We start from the raw sequence: 22911 nt of genomic DNA, 5'->3' as shown, positions 1-22911 counted from the left end.
ACTCAACCATTGGAAGATGTGGCCAAAGGATATGGTAAATTTTCTATCATTTGAAGTCTTTAAAGCTAGATAAAATGTCTTTCTAGAAAATGTGTTATACTGCTATGATTACTTTTCCAGCTAGCTGCAGAAAATCATTTGGTGAAATTTTATAGCCTCTGTTAAGAAAGAGCTCAAACAGAGTGATCATATTCTGTTGAGGCTTCAAATTATACGGAACACGATAGTTAGGCATGATTCTACAGCAACAATAATGATACGAGGTGAAATTATAGCCTCACTGAAGCCTATGAGAAAGTTCCCACTCCCTTTAATGAGACCAAAATTTATTCTATAATTATAAAAATCTTTGATATATTCATTGCATTTAAGCTTGGGATTATATGTAGACTGCTTTGCCCCACTTCACTCATTTTATTTTATACTTTGTATTAGTTTTGAATTATGTTTGTATGATTTACATTTTTTAAGCATCTAGGAGTTTGCAAATGTTATCTTTTTTTTAAGTAGTGCAGAGTTCGAAATGGAAATCAGAGAATGGACTTGGAAAAACTCTGTTTCTTCTTGGTTTCATTTGGGTAAGGGTCAAATATTTCATTGATTATTTTTCACAGAAGATGGGTATTTCTCCTGCTTGCCTCTGGTGAAGCTGGAAAATGGAGATCCATGTAAACAAATTTTCTGGATTACTCTCAACCCTACAAACAGATGACTTCAGGTCAAGATTTCCTTGAAGCCTCATTATTAAGTTCACTTTCAATGCATTCAGCAATTAACATCGTGAACATGTGCTATTGTTGGGTATAGCCTCTCTACCACAGTTCTCCATATAGTTCAAGCCTGAAAGAGAGAACTGCCAGCTATCCTTCCGTACGGTCTTCTGGGCAGGTGTGTGCTGGCTGCGGACGGTTGTCCTGGAAGGATATGGATGGGTTTGGGACACTGGAGTCTTGGAGAAGTTGCTCAGGTCTAATACTTTTCAGGAACAAAGAAGGCTGTAACGCCTAACCCATTCCTAGCACTGGCTTTAAAGCAGCATGAAGAACTGGCTATCTGTTGGGAATGCACAAGGATGTCTTAGTACGGAAGCTGAAAGGCCCGATCCAAGTCTGTTGACAATCAACTTTATTTGCCTGAAAATTAAAGCACATCATATGGTTTGGGTGTGGTTGGGTTTTTTTCCTTTTTTTTTCTTTTTTTTTTTTTCTTTTTCATTTCTTTTTTTCTTTGCAACATACTGACATAACTTTGTGCAACAGACTAGAAAAGTCTCTGATTCAGATTCCACACTTATTTTATTCTGGAGACACAGATAGAGGCAGGAGGTATGAGACTTGCACTAAGGATGCAACTGTTGCAGTTCTTGAAGGCACAATTTAAAGCCTGCTGGAGTCCATGGAAGGCCTTTCATTGGCTTCAATGGGCTTTGGATCAGAACCTCTGCTATGGAGATTTTGTCCTTGAAGTTCTTAAAAGAAGATTTTACTGATGTGTGAATGATGTTAATCACCCATGAACACTTGGTAAAGAGTGATCTGGTTTTTATGATATGAAAAATACCCTGCTGAAGCATGAAACCTTTTAATGAAGTCAAACAAAGTAAAACTTGCCCTCTGTGACCTAAAGCTCAGTTCTTGAAATGTCATTTACTGGGATAATGCATTCCCCATCTGTCAGTCTGGGCTTTTGCTTGCCACAGGTGAACTAATGCAGCCTTGGAGGTGTGCCACAGTTTACTAGTAGCTGGTATTTTACTAGAGGGGAGAGCTAGGAATTCTTATTAGCAAATGTTAATATTGCCCACCTCGTGGAAATAACAGTAAGCAAATCTTTGTCCTTGAATTTATGTATTTTGGTTTTTCTGCCACTGAAGTCAGTTGTATATCCTTCGTCTTGTCCTTGAGAAACCACTAGCATCGCAAATAGGAGCTTTTTATTTAATGTAGGACTAATTATTGATTTGACTGCTGTCAGTGAACATAGAAAACGGAAATATAAAAACCTTTCGACAGAGTCTTTGTTACCACCTTTTGTCTTGACTGTTGGTATGTTAGGAATAGAGATGCAATCCTAACAAAAACAATTCACACTAAATATTTGTTCTTGTTTCTTACCGTATGGATACACAATATTGTGGATATGTGCATTTCAAAGCCCGCTTCAAATTCTGGTTGATTGGACAGTAACTGTGATTTTATGTAAGTAACCAGTGCTCTCCTTGTCTGCCAGCATCAGGTGAGGTCTCACGGAGTTCAACGGTGTGTCTTTTACTGTATTTATACACAAGTGAAACTCCTGAGAATCACGCTAAAACTTCAGTTTGCATGGTTCGTATGGTAGCAATTTATTGCCTGGCTGCAGATTTTTTAAGTCTCTCTGGCATTACAGGGTTATTACAGTAAGTTAGAAAGACAGGTATTCTAAGTATGAACTTGCTATTAAGATCTCAAAAATACTGAGTGCTCTTGAATTGAGGCTTTGATGAGAAATAAATCTTTCTCATGACACTTTTATGCCATGTAGAGATGTGGCAGTGTGAGCAACAGCACCTGGCAAGCAAGCTGTCTTCTTTAAAAGCAAGCAAACCAGCTGCTCATCAGGTTGGAGAAGGATTTAGCAGGAAATAAAAGTCTACTCAAATGTTCATTGCTCAGATCTGCAAGAGAAAACTCATAGTTTACAATTTGTCTGCTGGATACTGAGAAAAATAGTATTTATATCTTCTGTATTTTCAAACACTGGGAAGAGTCTATCTTTGAAAACAGGACTCATTTTCAAGTGAACAATCTGCTTAACAGATCCATTTTGGTTCATATCAGTTCTCAAATTTGCAGAATGTAACCGGATAAGTAACAAAATCAACTCCCTTATGGAGAACAAACAAAACCTGATAGATCTTCTGTTTCAGGATATAGTAGGGGTAAGATTTCTGGATTTGCTTTGTATGGGTCCCTCCATTCCCTATTCTTGCATATGCAGCAGACAGATTGTCTCATTTAATAAGCCTCCAATGTATCTGCTTTCTGGTAACATAAACCAGCTGTGTTTTAAGCACACTGACCAGATTAAGACATTTTTTACCCCAGTAGAGCAATGCTAACCAAAATGTTTCTGGCTTTTCAAAGCCAGATAGGTAGTGGTCTCACAAAACACTGGGGAAAAAAACCTGACAGACCCCAAATGTAGGCGAGCTGACTCAAGGCTGGCATACTGAACTGTGTACGTGCTTTCCAACTGGGCAAGGTGTCTCAACTGATCCCTTCAGAAAATCATTTATTTCGTTTTACATCTGGCTAAATCAGCCAGCTATGACTCCATAGGAAACATGCCCTACCTCCCCAAACCAGAAGCATTTAACAGCAGAAGGGTACCGAACTGTAGGTCTTCTTTAGCTTCCATTTAGCAGTAAGAGAAATAAATCCAAATGTAATAGCATGCAAGAAAGGTGCATATATCCAAATGTGTTTGGATCCAAGATGCATCCAAAAGTGTTTGGATGTATCACCTGAATATTTTTTAGGTTATCTGGCATTTTGCAAATAATTTTATGACAATTCTACTTCAATGCATTCAGTGTTATTCTGAGTAGTGAGAACCTCCGTCAAATGAAACTGTAATGCACTGAAGAGGTTTCCTTTTGATGCCTTAAAATAATAACTGCCAGGGATCTACTTTAATCCTTAGGTAGATAATACTGTGACAGCTACTATCCTTCACCCTTTGGCTTGGTTCCCAAGGAGACTTCCCCTGTTTATATTTCACTTGTTACTGGTTTTGGTTTGCTTCTCATGGACTCTCAAACCCAGATTAATCTATCCCATCCACCTGACTCCCCTGCCAACCAAATTATCCTCATACCCTGCTGCAATCTTCATGTTTGCAGATATGACAACCAGGGAAGGAAGACAGTGCTGTAATGACCACAGAGAGAAAGCTGCCTAGAAATATTGATTGCTTCTTGCAGCACTCTCCTCTGTTATTTAAATAGTATTATACTACCTCAAAGGTTTGTAAACTGAGATACGGGGAGGTGAAGTTCCTGCCTGTGCTGTATCAAAACCTAAATAAGCCAGAGCTACATGCCTTCACTAATACCCTGTCTCAGACTCCTGTCACACAAACACTTCAGCATCTGCTCATCTTTGCAGAACAGCTCTTCTGATTTCACTGGACTGCAGGGTAAATTTAAATTTAAAGACATTCTCATTTGCAGACTCAGGACTTATGGCACGCTATTTAGTTGTCTGTACGTCAGGCTCTACCGCCATTTAAGATGCTGCAGGGTACCCCTCCTGGCTTCCAGCTGCCGCTCCAGAATGGTGCAGGTTTACCCTAAGTCCCATGTTATCTATCAGCCCAGATGTCTCTGATGCCCTCGAGCATCTACAGTGACACCTGTATTAGCCCAGCTGTCATCACGCTAGCATGAGCATTTCAGAACAACATGACTTGATGCAGTAGAGGGAAAGAATATCTTCTATTAACTCCTAGGAGCACGATCAGCAGGCAGAACCTGATCTACTGTACTTCTGATTTCCTAAATCACACTGATTTCTTCAGAGGGATGGAGACTCTCTAAGCTGCAAGCACCAAGTCATGGAACCAACGCACGCACAGCTTACCTGCAGTACTATGTCCCGTCCACTCCGCGTGATGTTAACAGTGTGGGGCTGTCCATTAGCCATGTTTCTGTTGTCCACATCAATGTTATATGGCTCTTTGGTGCCTCCTAGGCTGTAACGAATTTGCAGATTCCCTAGTGAAAGAAACGTGAAAAGCACCCTCAGGTGTTTTGATCTTTATTCACCAGCTGTTTTCCCCTCTTCATTTCCACATACACCTGTTCACATTTTACACTTAAATTGCTCTCAGAGCTGGTCTCTGCAGTAGGAAAGGAGATAGCGGTTGAGATTATAGAGCTGCTGGGCTGAAACCGGCTTCTAGTTTATAGCCCAGAAGTGTGACAATGACCAGCATCTCAAAACCAAAGTGTCTGCAAACATCCCAGACTGCAAACCACACAAATCAGAGCTGTGCCTTGAACAATATGGACAGATCTGCGCACATCAAGTGGCACTGTGTTGTTGAGATTATTATCTTTGCTGCAGTCAAATTCTTTGAAGTAAAACAAAGAATGATGTTTTCTAACGAATCAACCATTGATATGCATTGAATAAAGGCAAAATTACAACAAATTAACAGTGACACATAATGCACACAGGGGACTTTCTTGCTCTCACAGTTAATTGTTGTTGACGGGTGACCGTCTGGACTTTTATGGAAATTTAATATAAGGTGAGATGAAAACCTCAGGTTATATTGTTAGAAAAGTATAGTTAAAAGTGGTTAGTTGATATTCATGACATACTGCCAGAGAGAGACATTTTTTGTCTGCTCTTCATAACAAGTTTTAATATTTGATTAAAATGAAGGATGTTTGAAAAGGGAAATGCAGACCTCACTATTGATAAAAACCGGAAAAAATCTGGCCCAAAAGAGCAGCCCTAGACCTTTATAACTATCGTTTAGATGTCTGACATGGGATTTCTGTCATGTACCTTCTTTCTTCCCCATGAAGGGGAAAAAATGAGTCGCATGTAGAATACTTATATTAACTTATCCCATAAAAGAGAACAGCAGTAAAAACATCCTAATTAAGATTTTCATAAGGCACTAAGGCACTATTTGGAATCAAAGTATATTCAGTTTACATACAGTTTTAATACTGTAACAGCAAATGATCCATATCCAACCTTCAGCCATCACCAAATATTTAGGACCTTATATACTGTGCTGTATCCATATTTAAGCCACCTCAGTGGGTATCCAGATTTTAAGAACAGTACATTACACTTTCCACTGACTACTGGTGATACTGCCATGAGTTCAGCAGTTAAGGTAACTAGATGTGGATGCCTGCTTGTCCCCTCCATAATGCTAGTTCATGGCACAGATCTGTTACAGCATGTTTTTCAGGTGGTGGTGGATTTCTGTTCTGTTTTGAAAGGGAAGGTTGGCTAATGAAACCCCACCAAACTGAACAGTTAAATCTAGTACAAGTGCAATACAGGTTCGGGTCCCATGTACTTTATTTTTACATGACAAGGGTGAAGAGACTTTCTCATTAATTCAGAGCTTCAGCTGAATGTCACACTGGTGTTATTATCAATTGTGCCTTCAATGGAGAGACCCCAGAGCAGTTGCTTACCGGATGGCTTGACAAGCACAGCCATGAAGTCCTGGGTATAGGAGCTGATGTACAATAAGACACAAGGGGACTTGGTGGTACTGAAGCTGAAGCTGAGCGCTTCTTTATTCAAGTTGAGATCAGGCGCTGTGGTCTCGGGATCCGTAGAACTCAAAAGTGTTCGGCTAACTAAATCCTTCACGCTAGTCCCTGGGGAGTGGAAGTTGTAACGAAGCCACATTCCCTCTTCAAAGAATGCTCCAACATCTTGAACATAAAAGAAAAAAAAAAAAAAAAAGAAAAAGAGAAATTAAACATACTGACACCTTTTGGTTGAAACATACTACTACGGACTTAATCAGTACTAATCTGTGCATGTTTCTATTGCTGCATTCTTTAAGCACATTGACAATATTTAGGTCAAGAGCCTCACTGTTTTCCAATAACAATGAAGAAGAAAATCTCCATTTTATTTGTGGGTACCTGGATCCCCAGAGCAAAGGAAAGATTTCCTTTGGGTCACACAGAAAGTCCATACTTATATTGCATATATACAGTACTACAGAGCAGAAGAACCCCACTTTAGATTTATTCTCACTGAACTCTTGCAGCTGATAATGCTCCAAAAAAGGAGATATGAGGAAGGGAGATTTAAGGAACACAATAAGTAAACACTGTCAAGGAAAAGGAAAATCAGCAATTCTGATCAGCAAATTTGAGTGGATTTGGAAGGACCTCACAAAGGAATGATGGCAATTCTAGCACCTGAAAGATATGAAATAGGATTGGACACAATGCGAGAAAGCTCTCCAATGATAGCACAATTCTTCATGAAAACTGGATGGAGTTCACAAGGATGCCCTTATGGGGAGAGAAAATTAACGAGTGAGCTTCAGAACAAGGCAAGAGATGCCTGAACTGCAGCTCCCAGGAGGTGCTACCCAGGCAAAGTTTTCAAACCAACCTGAGACAAAATGTCATGTTTTAACACTCTTGACAGAAAATGAAACTACTTTTGGCAGAACTAATACTTCCAGCTGAAAAAGCATTGTTATTACTTCTCATAATATTGCAGCCCTGCCTATTTCTTAACATTAAAAACATAATTCAGAGTTGACATTCTTACAGTGAAGGCTGATTTTGACAGCCTCCTGTAGGAATCACAGCACAGTTCCCTGCCATTGGAAGTGTGTAACCTGTGAAATCTTTTTGGGCTCGCCGGACTGGCTTCCTATGGCAGCCATTCATTGAGTGACACTGTGGTCCTGGATAGACTTTGCTGTCTGGGAAAAAGTCATTAAAGGAAGTTTTTAAATTACATGTGAACTTCATTTAGAAAGTATGTTTATGAACATTTCATAAAGGATTAAAGAATGATAAATAAAGATTATGACCATAGCATACGAGTACTGTATTTAAAGAACGGTTATAAGTAATGTTTAAAGAGGCGAGCAGTCTTTTAAATTTTTTTTTCATCATTTACTACCTTCCTACAATGCCACAAAGGTGCCACAGACTGGTACAAAATTGCCCAGCTAAACTTCTGAAAAATAAATACTCTGTTTGTTTTAAAAGAAATCAAATTTTTATTCCCTTTTAGCATTTGAAGTCTTCACACAATTCTAAGCAAAGGCTTTATCACAAAACACATGAAGCAAGATGTCCATTTTGCAAGCTGTGCAGTGACACAGAGCAAGTCAGGAAAGAGCCTGCAGACTTTATTCAGAGCAGATGAGCAGAGAAAAGATAAGAAGACAGGTAAAATTATAATGGACTTTATTGATGCTCCTTTCCAGAATTTTGCTAAATCTAGTGCTGGAAAAGTTCTGTTTTCCTGTTACCACACAAAAGGTCTCCAAAATTCAAAATATCATAGTCACTCTCACCATGTGGCCACATTAAACATGAAGTCAAGTTGTGGCCTCAAGACGCTATAAATTATTTGATCATTCGGATAGATTTATAACTGCCATTTTACAGGTAAAACCTTAAATCACCTTGAAATAGTTACGGGAGAGGCAATTCTGTTTAACAGCTATATTTTGCAGGAGACTCAGCTTAAGTGCTCCTGGATTAAAAGTGAAAGGGTCCTATCCTGCGAATACTTCCCCAAATTGTGACGCCTTCTGCCTTTAACAGCAGTGTTGAAAACCAGTGTTAGCACTTACAAATCTAAAGCAGCATATGCTGTAGCTCTAACTATTTACAAGACTGGCTTAAAAGTATCCCTGTGCCCACTAATGTATTCTGCTTCTGGCTCACACCAGCTGCTCCGTGGGCAGCTGCCGTCACGGTGCCGCCGCTGTGCTGGGCAGCCTGGCCGTCTGACACTGCTGCTCCGCTGCCAGGGACCATGGCCCCTGCCCAGGCTCTGCGCATGCACGCGCACCTTGATGCAGAATTATTTTCGCCTGCTTGTCGTGCTGTTTGTTTTAGGAGCGATTTTCGGGATTGCCTAGCACTATGCTTGCCCAGGGCCTCACACACTGGGAATACCAGGACCTCCAGTCCTGACCTCAGTGCTGCGCTGGGGCTGAACTGGAAAACGTGCAATGCATTTTTCCAGAGCTGTAAACATTATGAATTGCTACTTTAAATGTTTGTTACTACAAAGAAAGTTAAGTAAATGGTACTCTCGGAAGTGGCAAGATGTTTTTTCCTAACGGGTTTCACGACTGTTCTGTATGTTTAACTTGATTTGTGCTGAGAAAACCGTTTTCAGTATAGCTTCATGATTTCAGGCATACAAGCTATTGTAATGAGCCTTGAAATTCTCCTCACACGCACACCACTCTTTGAAGAGGAAGGATAAGAGGCAGGTTCACTTGGGCTGTGTGAGTATATCAGGCCCTCAACAGGAAGATATTGAATCCCCTCAAGTTCCAGCTCAGCAAAGAGGTTGATGCATGTGATTAGGCTCTCCACTGAACGAAGCTGAAGTCCTTGCAGCAGAACGGCAAAATGCTCAGCAGCTCACAGGAGCAAGCTGTTTCAACTGTTAGGCAATACTAGAAAAAGCTAAAAGATAATTTTCTCTATATTGAACACAGCTGTAAGATAACTTAGAAATGCTGAGGGACGATCAGTGAAAAAAGTCTCTACTCAGAGGTCACAAGCGTATCATCTTCCTGAAGCTCTGATAGAAGGAATATCAAAGTCCTTCATTCAGAAAACCATTCAAGCTGTCTGAATGAAATGGGTAAAATGCAGCACAAAACCTGCTGCTGAAACGTGGGGGCGGTTTCCATGGACGACCCTCTGCTTTCTTTTGTACTATTTCAAACGCTATTGGAACAGATGGCTTGTGGGAGATCAGGCAGAAGGCGTAGCGAAGGGTTCCTCAGCAAACTGCCCTTTTGATGCAGAAGCCTTGGGGAAATGAATGTGGTGGGAGCAGAGCAGTTTTCTTTGGAAAGCAGTACCCACTTCTACAGCAATATGCAGTGTGCTCATCCTCTCTTGACAGCCTTTGCAAATATATACAGCTCGGGCTTGCTTTGCAGAGGAACCCAGAAGTGGAACCGTGGATAATTAGAAACGATTTTATCCAGCAAGATGCACGCCCCCAGGATGAACAACATATACTGTACAAAATTGTCTGGCTTCAAGAAAAGGGATGAAGCAAAAGCTGATCCAGGTCTACTACACAAAATGCACACGTACCCAGAACTATCAAACTTATTTTGAAGGTTACGATTCTTTGGTCATCTCCCCACTCTCCCTTTTCCCACTCAGTTACTTTTATTTTGTACACTCTCATTCTATCTGGGATCAGGAGTATTGAAAGACTGGAGGAAAAAGGCAAATAGCATGTGCGTGCACACACACGCACTATTTCTGTTACAAAAATTCCACAATCTCAGGACATTTCTGCGCCTCTGTTGTAGACCTAAGAAAATATAAGTAGGAACCTGATTCTCCTTTGCTGCTGGTTTAACATCAGTGAAATATCAGTGTTGCTTGTTCTCTTCTCAGGTATTTATAATGATTCTGGTAGCTGTGCACTCAGTTACACTCAGAACTTGTCTTCTTTCTCTGATACTTTCTCCTCACCTGTGAAAAGCATGGCCAGCATGGCACAAGTGTGGCTGAACCCAGCTTCAGCAAGATTTTCTGTCTGCAGGTGAGTGTATAGAAGATACACTGAGCAGTGATTGAATTGGCTCCGTGCTGACAGCTGGGATAGCAATGTCAATAGGTAAGGTCATGAATCAAGTGCAATACAGTACTCTGAATAAATAAAGCAGCAACAGATCTGTGGAGCTGCCAAAAAAAACCCCAAACCCAAACCCCCTAAAAAACCCCAAAACACACCCCCAGCTCCACCCCCACCCTGATTTCAACACAGGAGCTCTTCAAGAGTGGCACTGTAAAAGGTGGAATCTACCTTCTGCAACAGCATGCTGTTGCTGGCTCACAAGTGCCACCTCACCTTTTTCCAAGTGAACCCAAGACCTGGCTTCTGTCGCCTTCTACCTGGAGGGCAAGGAGAAAGCAATGCTGGTTCCTTCTCTGGTATTACTGCACTTGGCTTTTTTGAAGCTGCACCTTCAAAGCAATCTTATTAACGTGCAGTAATGGGGTAAGATCCCTGTCTTACAAAAGCTGGAGGCAAACCCCTGGCAACTATGAAGCTTGGCCAGGACACATGAAAGCTGCAGAAGAGAAGGGTTCTCCCCTCTGGCTCACGAAGCTGGCTGAGATGCCTTCTTATAGCTGTAGGCACGTCCCAGCTGCAGGCCCTAAATGCCTCCTTGGCCATGCTCAGATTTGGTAAATTAAAAATATTATTCTCTGATGCTGCTTGCCAATGCTTGATGCTATGTCTTCCCTGCATGGAGTTCTGGATGTAAAAAGCCCCATTTTCAAACTCCTAAGGACAGACAGTCACCATTGGCAGTCTAACATGCGCTGCATGTACAAGGATTGTCAGGGCAACGTAGACAGTGCTCAAAGTGCCGATGCACAATTTTTTTCCTTTTTGATTTCTCATGTTGTTATGAATGTTGAATATAGATTAAGTAGAGCTTGCTTGCCTGGCTTGTGGCTAAAACGTGCTAGAGAGCACCAGAAATTGCAGCCACTTCCAGGCTGCCAGCACAAGACAAAGACAGTTTGCTGAGATACGTCCTGGCCATAGGGCATCAGCAAAGGGTCAGAATCTCACAGCTGCTCATCTGGGAGAGAATTTACTTTGAGTGCTCTGAAGATGGTAATGCTTATCATTTATCTGGTTAATTCACTCAATGTTTTATTTTACCTTCAGGCTCACGCTATTTAGTTTGTGAAAGCAAGAAGCACAGATTTAAAGGTTTTGTCCTACATCCTCGGGTCTCGTAATCTGGCTGCCATTACTGTAATAATGTGATGCACGTTTGAATTTTCTACGTGTGGAGTAAAATACCAAGATACAGCAATTGCTTGTTGGCATTAATAGAATACAAATCCACTGAGAGTTTGCTGCTTCTGTGTGCATATATCAGTATCCAGGACAAAAAACAGCTCTCTTGAACAAATGACCATCAGAATCAGGGCATATGTAAAATAATGTGCACCAAGGAAACGATGGGCCTGATCGTAAATCCATGCAAAGTTTCTTGCTATCATCAGTAGAATAGGATGAGTGCCACAGAAGATGGGGTTAAGCCACCTGATTCATTACATCTTCAAGCCTCCCTAGTCAATGCCGACAGGTAGATTCTGTTGGGAAGCAGCCTGGCATACCTAAGCAAGGTTGTGATCTGAACCTTCTTTTGCAGTAGCCCTGTAAAGCAGCTGTCTTTTAATCATACCTTGCTATACCTGGAAAGAAGTGCACATGCCAAGGAAAAGCTAAAAATGCCAGGAAAATCACATCTGCGTTTCATCCTGCACTGGTGTGAGATTACTATAGCTCTTCCTATAGCTACAGCCGCTTGCACTTGTGTCTAGGACAGCACGCTCAGAATAAGGGAATGGTAAACTGTATTGTGTATTCTCTTCTGGATCTAAATGAAAAGACAGCTCCCTCTCTAATGGAAATACCCATAATGGGTAGACTCCCCCCCCCCCCCCCCCCCCCCCCCCATTGAATCAAACAGGAGGGATGAAGAAAAATGTAATGGCAAACATACAACAGGTTTCCCTATGGCCTGCTAGCAAGTCTTTGGAGGCACTCCTTAGGTAACCTCAGAGAAAAACTTGCAGCTTTGCAAGAGCCATTTGAGAAATATTAGAAACTGCCAGCTGATGCTTGCACGGTATTCAGAGTGACAACTTTGGTAGGCAAGATGTGGCTTCAATTCCTTCCTGTACCATAGGTAACCACACTGAAAGTGAGCAGATCCTTGCTTCCCTCGTTATCTCATTTGCTTTCTGCACAACCGTAATAAAATCATCTTCTCGCATCACAGAGTTCTGGTAAAGACAAACACCTTATCAGCTCATGATATACTACTCCAGTAGCATGCAGGTGTACAAATATTGCACATGGGTGTCTGGGGTGAGAACCTCATGGTTCTGAGCTGCCTTTGCACAGGCGTGCAGCAGCCAGCAACGCTGCTGAAGCTGCTCTACGCAAAGCGCCTGCATCCAGTGAGCAATGACACCAGAGAAGGCCTATTACAATTAGCTGACAAAGAAATTGAAAGTTTATCACATTTTCTGAGTCAGGACTTAGAATTTTTTAACTTATTACCCTGATTTATTTGCATTTTATAAGTAGCTTGTTATGGATGGATGGCAAGTGGGCTTGCAAGTTCAGTTTATAATCAGGTTGTAATTTCTCTGAGATAGGCAAGTAGTGTGAGAAAGGTTTCTTTTGCTTTAAAAACATTTTTTTTTCAGTAAAAGAATTCTTGCAACTTGAGTGAAATGCAATTTTCAAAGCACTAGAGCACAACTGTGCATGTTTAACAAGGCACTATTGACAGGACAGCAGAATGGAATAGTTTTACAGAATACTTTTTTTTTTTTTTTTTTGAGTATATATATTTACTCAATAGAGGCTAAGACCCAAGTCCTAGAGGCCGTATGCTAAAGTTTGATCTACAGGTAGAAAAACCTGACGGCAGCATTCAGACTTAACCAGGCTGGTAGCCTAACATTCTCAACCCAAGCAAAATTTCTAATATAACTTTTGGCTAACAGATCATAATCATGTTGTGCATAACAGATTTTTTTTGGAGGGTGGGAGGGAATGTTGCCTTGATTTTCCACGTTCTGGGATTATGAACAACGTAAAATTAATAAGTTAGTTACCTTAAAACACTTGAACAATCACCTCCTGTTACAGCAAAGCAATGACAAGCACCAAAATAAGGGGAATTGCATGGGTATAACCAGGGCAGAAATTGGACATGATGAAGTGTCAGAGTCTGTGGAAGACTGCAGAGCTGCTTCACCCATGTGCCATAGCACCAGGGGTTGGTTTGGTTGGGTTTTTTTGCATCCACTCAGCCTCATAAAAAGCTGATTTTTCTCTTTGAGGCAGAGGAGGGAGCAGGAAAGGTAGGCAACCTGGTCATGACAATGCTACTGTAAGGGCTTTCAGGGTTCATGCACATGTAAAACCAAACACAAAAGAGTTCAGTTTGGGCATTGGCATAAGGATCACAATAATTCACACTGTGGGTCTGAGCTTTACTGGAAAGAAAGAAAAAAGTGTATACACTGAGCTCATCTTGGTGTTTGCTGATGCAAATTGAGTAACTACATAGAAACTGGGAAGCTTTGAATTTACCCTTCCAGCACACCTAAAGGCATGTGGGTCACAGCACCAGCTATATATATTTTTTTCTTTTGGCCGTACTCTTGGTAGTGGGCAATTTCTTCTCCTGCTGTTGATCCACAGCACTTCAGTACCCAAAGGAGGAATGCCTTCTCCCTGGGGGATCCCCCAAATCACAGTCCTGCCACACGCTCTACGGAAGCATTTCAGCGTTTGACCTTCACTCTTTTTGTTTAAAGGAACAAAAGAGATTGTTTTTAAAGGAACAAATACTAATTGTTTTCTCACAATTGCTTTTATCATGATAGGACAACAGTGGGTAGAAAAAAAAAGACAATTTATGCTCAAGCAAAGGACAGGGAAAGGTCAGAAAGCAATCTGTAGGACTGCAGAAACACTGCAGCTATTTCTCAGAGCAATTTCTCTGAGCAACGAAAGAAGTGAATGCAATTGCATATGCCCCAAATACAAAGCAAAAGTAAAGTTAAAATAGATGTCAAACTGCATTTTTTTACTTTTTTCGTCTTTGTAAAAAAATAGTGCAATTTCCAGGCCACTGTCACATCAATCACGTTGTGATCTGCTGCTAATAAGACTGGAGACGATGCTCTTTCTTGTCAGTCATCAGTCAGTGGCTCTAAGGATGGATTTCATCAGCAAAAGAATCCACAATATGCAAGGCCTGTTTTTACTGTGAGATGTGTTTATTACTTATGAACCATTGTATGGTGATTTCCATATAGTAATGATAGAGGGTTTTTTTCCCTCTGGTTTTCCTGTTGCTGCTTCTGCTAGCAGTTTCAATATGTAACCAACCCCAAAAAGTTTACTGTGTGGAAGGGGCTTGAATATAAAAAAAATTGGATAAGAAAAGCTTCCTGTGGCAAAATCAATGGGAAGAGAAGGCTGTGGTATATTAACAGGTGTTGTATTATGCCACTTTTCACTCCTGCTGAGTAGCATTTTTTGGTGGTAATATCTCATATTGGTTTGCATGTGATGACTTAAAAAGTCAGGCACTATTGATTATTGAATCAACAGAGCTACTTGGCCTGGAAGGTTTTACTCAGAGGAATAAACTAAAGAAACATAGTCCTAGTTTATCATGCAAAGTACTAGCCTTGTTATTTCTTGGCAGCTGAAGTGAATTCCTAGTGGAGGTAAGAAAGGAAAATATTCTTGCCTGCTTCATGTTAGACTCACCCAACATCCCAGCATCCACCTGCATACTGTGGTGCAGGTTAGCAAACCACAAGAGGCAGACAACTATGTCCTTGCTATAAATAACGGAACTGGTTGAAAACTGAAAATATTATCTTTAAAAACTTGTAAACAGACATTTCAGTATTTTTAGAGAGGGGAAAGTGTAAGTATTAATGAAAAATGCATTGAAATATCAGAATTGCAATGTTTAAATCCAAATTAACTAAAATATAATGTAGGTAACATTTCTATTTTCCAGAGAATGCAGGGAATGATTCCCTGCTATTTTCCAACAAACTATAATTTTTATAGATTTTAGTTTTTTTATAAAACTAAAATATACTCAGTTGTTTTGCCAATATTTATTTTGCTGTCGTTAGTACTGCATGCTTGTCCACTGTATCTAGAAAATACATACAGTCTTGTCTCATGGATCAAGAGGATATGGTACAAGATTCTGGGAGCTGCTATTAGAAAGAAAGAAAATGTAGGATCCCCTTCTCTCACAAGTCTTGGGAGTCTGACAACATGCACAAGATGTTCCAGTGCTTTACTTGATTTAAAAGGCTCAATGCAAGTTAAATTTATAATGTAAAATTTAATGGGCTGAAAATGAACTATTTTAAAAAACTCATTCTCAGCACCGTTTCTTCCAGAGGTTTTACAGCTATTTTGATCGCGGGATGCCCCAAACCCAGTCTGTTTTGTGCTTGATTTATCTTCTAACTTTATCCTAGTGCCACTCTGTTGTTGAAGCCCCATGAAGTTACCCCCACTACATCACACTTGGGGATAGTCTAGATGAGTATATCAATTTTCAGCACTAACTAATAGGAAACTGGCCATTTGCATTTCGTACAGAAGGTCTTAAGGATTTAGAGAGATATTTTGAGCCTGGAATAGTTTTGATGTTGAAAGAAAAGATCTGATTTCATATTTGAATGGCACAGAGATCCCCATGCTAGCAGGAGTACCTTTGCATGACTCAGTGCTGCCCAGCAGTAGTAGCTTACACCAAGTTTTATTACATGTCCAAAGCATCACTGTCAGAACTCTGGGGCTTTAGCTGGACTGAGAGGCTGATAAGGGGAATATTATAGTATAATATAGTATAAAATTACTGGTGTTGCTATGAAAATACTTATAGACCAGCCAAAACCAGGGTTTCTCTCTGCCAGGTGCTCAATTATTCCCCTAATGATATTTTTTATTCTGCTAGCTCCACATCCAGGAAAAATAAAACATTTTAGCTTAGAGGTAGTTTTGGCAGAAGTTTGAGGGTTTTCTACCTGTAAGAGAAATAGAAAAAACACTAATAAAAGCCAGTGTGATGAGTTTTGGCAATACAGGAAAAAAAACAAAAAGTGAATTCAGTAAATATGGCATGGCAGCAATTTTTTATTTTTTTTTCTTTTGAGTCATCATGTGGTCTGTAAGAGACTGACCCAGTTCCAGCCTGAATGGGTTTCCTATAATATAGCTGCACTAGCAAACAGGAATACTAAATATGCATTACCATTCTTGAACTCACACCACACCATTTGCTAAACTAACTGGAGTTACTGTACTCGCATTCTCAGGAGTTACTATACCATCCTGAATGTGATGGGCATGTTTTATAATTTGTCTTTGAAGGAGCGTAGCATAGTGAAACCTCATGAAATTTCTGCCTGCAAGCACAGTGGAAGCCATTACCTAGAGCAGCAGCTGCTTCGCTTCTGCTGTGCTGGAAATACATCATAGTTACTGGAATTTATAAAATAATCATGCTGAAGATTCATCAGACTATCGGGTGATTGCAAACAATCCCTTTGGTTTTAGAAGAGGGTGCTCCACTGTGTGAGCAACATCAGCAACGGCCAAAGTGCTGTTACGATAAAATGAAATGAAAGTGGATATATATGGATATAAATGAAGGTGACTGAAGCATGTGAGGAGAAAATAGAGCCCATAACCCAGCATCAGGTAAAAAGACTGCCTCTTTCTGTTAGAAACTTGGTTTTCTTTAAGTGTGGCTGGAAGGGAGCAGGGTATGGATGTTTGCAATGTAACCGTCAAAGACTGACTTGGGGAAAAAAAAAAGAATTAAAAAAAAAAAAAAAAAAAGACAAGAAGGAGCTGGAAACCCGAATGTGAAAGGACAGGAGGTTTCCCCTACTGCAGTGACAGCCTCACGAGGGGAACGTGGTGACGGGTGACCCAGCCTGCCTGCAGGACTCCTGGTATAGGTGGGAACATAAAAGTAGAAAAGCAGTTTATGAAGCTAGAGGTTTCTTCAACATCACAGATACTGATGAGAAAAGCCTTTGTACGTTTTTTGTTGAAACTGTAGGATTAGTAACTTTTGAGAAGGCTTTTAAAATGATTAGGAAAAGTAACAGACTGGATGAGTCTGTGTGCCCATAAAAGCACAGTGAAAGAGGATAGTAGCACCTCAGGTAAATGTGATGAAACCTTTAGAGTTGTTGGGAAGAATATTTCAATAATTTAACGAGAATGTTCTATGAAATGTAAGGGAATTGAATGGCCACAAACCCTGCAAACTGCAAACATTTAGAAAATTATATTCCCATTGCTACTTACTTTGTCACAATCATTTCTGGTCAAAATAAGAAAAAATGTGGAAATAAATTAACATCTTTTTTCTCACTTTTTTTTTTTTCCCTAACGTAAGATCCCTCTTTACCTCACTCCTTGTCCGTCTTCCTTATGCAGAATTGTGTGTCCATAGTAAATTGGTCTCTTATAATCATTGATTTTGAAGATTCTGAACATACTTTAGGCATTTCCAAAGGAGTGACGTAGATGTGGGAGCCCTGTACCTTCCCGTACCCCAGCAAGTTAAATCTCTATCCCAGTCTGAGATATTACGAACTTCATCTGGTTATGGATGGATACAATTTGCAACCCACATGCTGGTCTCCCGATTTATTAGATATTCAACCCAAAGCTCACACCTATGTATCTCCAAACAATTTTCTGAATGAGGCTCGGCAGCTTTTGTTTAAATCCATGTTTGTTCTAAAGAGGTAACCATGATATTGTGCTAGTAGGAATTTATTGTTCAACAGCTCAAGACAGTGGGATATAGTCTGCCAGACCTGCTGTGGCTATGGGCATTCCTGATGCATTTTGCTGTTACTTGATTTAAATAGGTAACATACATTACTACTAATGAGAAATGTGGTTTTAAATCATCACATTTACATCCTGGGTGTATAATTTGACTTGCTTGCAAGAAGTATTAAACAGGATTTATTTGTTTAATTAATACAAGCTGAAGCATTGATCCTATTGTGTTTCTTCTCAGGCAGATAGCTTTCCCATACTCTGCCTCCTCCACTAAAGCATTCACCTTTAATGCAAAATGGTCCATCGTAGGCAGTTCTGGAGCAGTCACAGGAGTAGCCGTTGTATTTCTCGACGCATTTACCGCCATTTGCACAGTACATCCCATAGCTCGTGCAATGGCCAGAGCAGCCGGGCTTCACCCCTGGCGTGACTTTCGCTCGCTCCTCCAGATCCAGCGTCACCCCGTTCATCCTTAATGAACGAATGCAGCCGAGGAAGCCTCGCTGGCCGCCTGCAGCACCTGAGAGGGAATGTAAAACCTTGAGACAACACTGAATATATTTGATTGTTGTTGCTTGACATGGAATGTCCTGCTGAGCTTGTAACAACAGCTGGAAATAAGATGGAAGTACAACTTCTTCGTAAAGGCAAGGAATCGCCTTGTCCTAATGACAATGAAATCAATGAAACCCAGCCTTTTGATACCATAAGTAAGCATAAACCGTAGGTGTGTTTGCCTTACACTGAATAGACATCAGAGATTCTAGCCCTCCACTGCAAGACTTCATTCCAACTTCAAGACTTTTAGAGAGAACAGTGGAAGAAATAGGCTTGGCTCAATTGCTAAGGAATAGTCTTACTCCATATGATCAGTGATGATGGATGCTAATAATAATGCCATAATATGTTATGCAGTGTTGCATTTTTAAAAGCCATGATGGGAAAAGAAAGAAAAGATTTAAATCCCCAATCTCAGTTGCAATAGGAAATAGAGATTTTAATTTCCAAGCAACACTGGGTATATTGTTTAGTTGCTCAAGTACAGGGTGAAGGATATAATACTGATGAGCTACATTTGAAAATCTGGGTTGAGTTGGCTTTTCTTAGCAGTCAATGAGAACTGTTCCTTTTCTCCCCCTAGTAAACACTTGCTGAAAATTGTGATTTCAGCTAGTCTTGTCTGGGGCTGCATTAGAAACGAAAAATACCTAAAAAAGTCAAGTAAGTAACCAAGAGTGGCTGTCAACCTTCCTCCTCATCATCTCATCTCCTTGATTACTGCAGTGCTGCAGGTGCTGAGGAGTCCCTGAGATCTGAACGCAGAGTACAGAGGCTGGTATTTACACGAGTAGGGAAGAGGGCGAAATACAAAGCAGAGAGGGCTGCTTCAAACCAGATGTTGGCAGCTGGGTCATCTGGAGCAAGAAGAGGTGATGCTCAGTCTCTGCCGAGGGCATGGGGCAGAGGGCATTCTGGTGTGGTTCCACATAAACTCGTGTACACTGCAGTGACAAGAAGATCCCTAATACACCTAATTCTCTTCCTTCCCCCACCTAGGACATGAAGTCATTATCCCTCAGGCACTCTTACTGGCCCAGGGAATAGATAATTATTCTACAGAAAGTGGAAGGGCAGGCACTGGACCAATTCCTGTCTGGTGTTACGCTCTAGCCCCTGATGCTCAGGGCGTTCATTTGGGACACTCCAACTCAAATTGATTCTCTGCCTGACTCTGGGTAAGGATTTAAATCTGTTCCTTGAGAGGTGGGCTCCAGCCGACAAGTTACATGAAATGGGTATGATTCAGAGAGAAAGAAAATCCGGTGCAGATTTGGACATTCCGGTTTTGGGAATAAAGGTACAAGGTATTTCAACACGTTGTTGGTGTTACAGTTAATTCAAAACTACCAATAAAAATAATCTTTAGTAACAATTCCCCAAGAACTCCAGCTGGAAAAAAAATCCAGCTCTTCCTGTTTTCAGCAAAAGGCTTGGTATTTCTTTTCAAAGGTCAAGGCTCCCTCTTTTAAACAAACTTCACATTTCAGCTTATTTTGAAACTGTCTTTTATTGGGATCACAGCCAGCAGTAAAGGAGAATCGGAGCTTGTAAACAATGACTGCACATCTGGTGACACATTATACACAGTTTGAAGTGACACGGTGCTGTTTACTGAGGGAGTGAAGGCTTTAAACGTCATTTTAATTAATTTCTGCTCTTGAACCTGACTAACGTGGGGGAAAAAAATGAGATAGAAACTTTTTCTCCTTTCCCTTTCCCTCTTTTGTTAACAGCTATCTAGAGAGGTAGGAAAGTGTTTCTTAGCTCAGCATTTCATATAGCTCTGATTCCAGCTACTGGCACTTGGCACACCTGCACTTCGCAGCCCTGAGGCCAACAGTCAGAGAAATGCAGGTCCTGCTGGAATCACCTGGCCAAACCGCAGCAGAGACCAGCAGCTCCAGAAAGCAGTGGACTAACTTGGTTCCAGGGAACGCATCTGTATAACACTCTGTGATGCTTTCCTACATTGAATGGGCAAACTGCCCATGGGACTAGAGGGGAAAGACTGCAGCGAGGACTCTGAAGGTAAAAGCATGGGCAGTGATCAAACCTCGAGAGGCTGAAAAGTGCTGCCAAGGCTAGGATGGGCACCGCAGGCACACGCAGTCCTGGCAAGACATATGCAGGATTTTTACTTCTGTGGTGAGTAAGCGTGTGAGATGCCTGGCAAAGAAGGAGTTTGGCACTACTGCCTGCTAGAGATACTTTCAGCCAGGAGTCGCAGGTGGGAAAAGACAAAAGACAAAAATGACAAGAATATTTTTCTCTTAGTTGGTCTTATTTCTGTAATTATGGACATGCTTTGCTTTGCTTTTTCTTTTTTCTCTTCCTCACCCCTACCCCTTGCCCTCATGCAAGTGCTTCAGGAGTGCAGCTCCCCACATGAGACTAAGCGTGCTGGCAAGACCCGCAGGAAAGTGTGCTTAGCGTGTGAGAGCAAAGTCCAGTCACCCGTCCTGCAGCTTACCCACATAGAGCTGGCTGTACAATTCCAGTCGTGTGTGTCCTTCTGTTGGTGCTTTCCGGACCTCCAGGGGTAACTGGTCTACCTGTAGGCTGGCCTGTTTGACGTTCCTCTCGGCATTGACCCGGTGCCACTGGTCATCATTGAGCTGGCTGGGAGACCTAACGACAATTTCCACCGGCCCATTTCCAACATCAAATGAAAAGGAAACCTCCGTAGCAGCTGAAACACCAAGCAAAAGGGAAACCATCTTGTGTTGTAAACAAATTCACAGAAAAAAAAGCAGAAAGGAGCCATATTTACTAGAGTAGGAGTATTTCCAAGGAAGCCATTATGAAAAGTTTCTATAGCATGTGATGGAAATCAAATCAGTTTGGCTTGTAAAATTTAAGCAGAATAAATTATGTCCTTGAAGAGGATTTTTTATTTCCACTGATAATCTCAATAATATTGGAAAAACCCCTTCACCAGCTTTCAGAAGAAAACATAAACAGACCCTGAACCAATGACATTAATTCTTGATTTCTGCAGCTTTTCCAGTTTCCGTAGGTTTTTGGTGTGTTTTTTTTTTTTTTTTTTTTTTCTTTTTTTTTTAGGGAAATATGCATTTTGATAAAAAAGTGGTGCAGAAGTCTACCTACGTTTTTGTCTTTTGAGGGGGAATTAATTTTGACAATGAACTAATAATGCAGTAGTAAAGACCTATGTGAGATTTCACGGCTGAAAAAGAAATGGATTCTTAAGAAACACTACAGTGCTTTATTTATAGTGGATAATTCAAAACACGTTCAGAAATTTTACAAATGTCCATTAGGCTCTACTAGGCATTTCTCCAGGTCATCCTCAACTATATAATTGATACTTATTACTAAACAGGGAGTGTGATTAATAATACACAGATTATTTTGGAATGAAGAAATATAATTTTGACTTTCCTACTGACATTTAGTTTATATAATTTGGGGCTGTACATCAGATGAAAGTGTTAACAGAAAATGGATTATCAATGATAGCATTCACAGAGGAGGATACCAGACAAAAGTAAAGACAACCAAGAGTTCCATTTAATCTGTTTTTCTAAAATCTAACATAAAAAAGCCACAGCAACCTTCTAATTATTCTAAAAAATCTCGAGTGCCCAATTATGGTCTCAGTGTTCCCATACAGCTGTGGTTTCTCGTTTGGTTGAATTACTAAAACACTATTGTAAAAAAATCTTACTCAGTAAGGCTATTAAATTGTGGTAGAAGCACCACTCCATGATCATTATCACTAACAATACTGATAAATAGTGGGAAATACTTTTGTACATGGTCTGACAGATTTTCATGGGGTTATGCCAGACTGAATGAAACACATTTTTATGAAAACTGGAGGGATAGGAATAAACTTTTTACAGAGAACATTCTTTCAAATCGAATTTATTATACAATTGACACCTTTGATTTTTTTCCTGCAAAACTGGCTATTTCTAAAAGGAAGAAATAAAAGCATATTTTATTGCTGTTGTACTCTCTGTTCTTGGCTGAATAAAAGAATTTCATTTCTTGAATGAATTGCCTTTCATAAGTCATGAATTAAGTCTGTCTGGCCTTTTGCACTTTACAAGACACAAACTCTGTATGAGCCAAAACTTGCTGTTAAAGAAATAAAGATATTTCATTTTCATGTTGTTATATCTTATAACTTCAGTGGTTATGCCAAAAAACTCAG

At 40.5% G+C, this 22911-nt stretch overlaps 1 protein-coding gene across 2 annotated transcripts in view; it reads right to left on the bottom strand.

Annotated features, from left to right (window-relative positions):
• CNTNAP2 (contactin associated protein 2) overlaps nt 1-22911 on the bottom strand; it is a 1159973-nt gene that overhangs the window by 85658 nt on the left and 1051404 nt on the right. For both annotated transcript variants that reach the window (XM_055709318.1, XM_027816209.2), the window contains 4 exons: nt 21202-21420; nt 18454-18690; nt 6209-6454; nt 4623-4756 (listed from right to left, as the gene is read on the bottom strand). In XM_055709318.1, the coding sequence (XP_055565293.1) occupies nt 4623-4756; nt 6209-6454; nt 18454-18690; nt 21202-21420 (836 nt within the window). The remainder of the gene's footprint in view (nt 1-4622; nt 4757-6208; nt 6455-18453; nt 18691-21201; nt 21421-22911) is intronic.

The sequence above is a fragment of the Falco cherrug genome, chromosome 4, assembly GCF_023634085.1.
Source record: "Falco cherrug isolate bFalChe1 chromosome 4, bFalChe1.pri, whole genome shotgun sequence".
Lineage (NCBI taxonomy): Eukaryota > Metazoa > Chordata > Aves > Falconiformes > Falconidae > Falco > Falco cherrug.
This window is presented reverse-complemented; position numbering and strand designations above follow the sequence as displayed.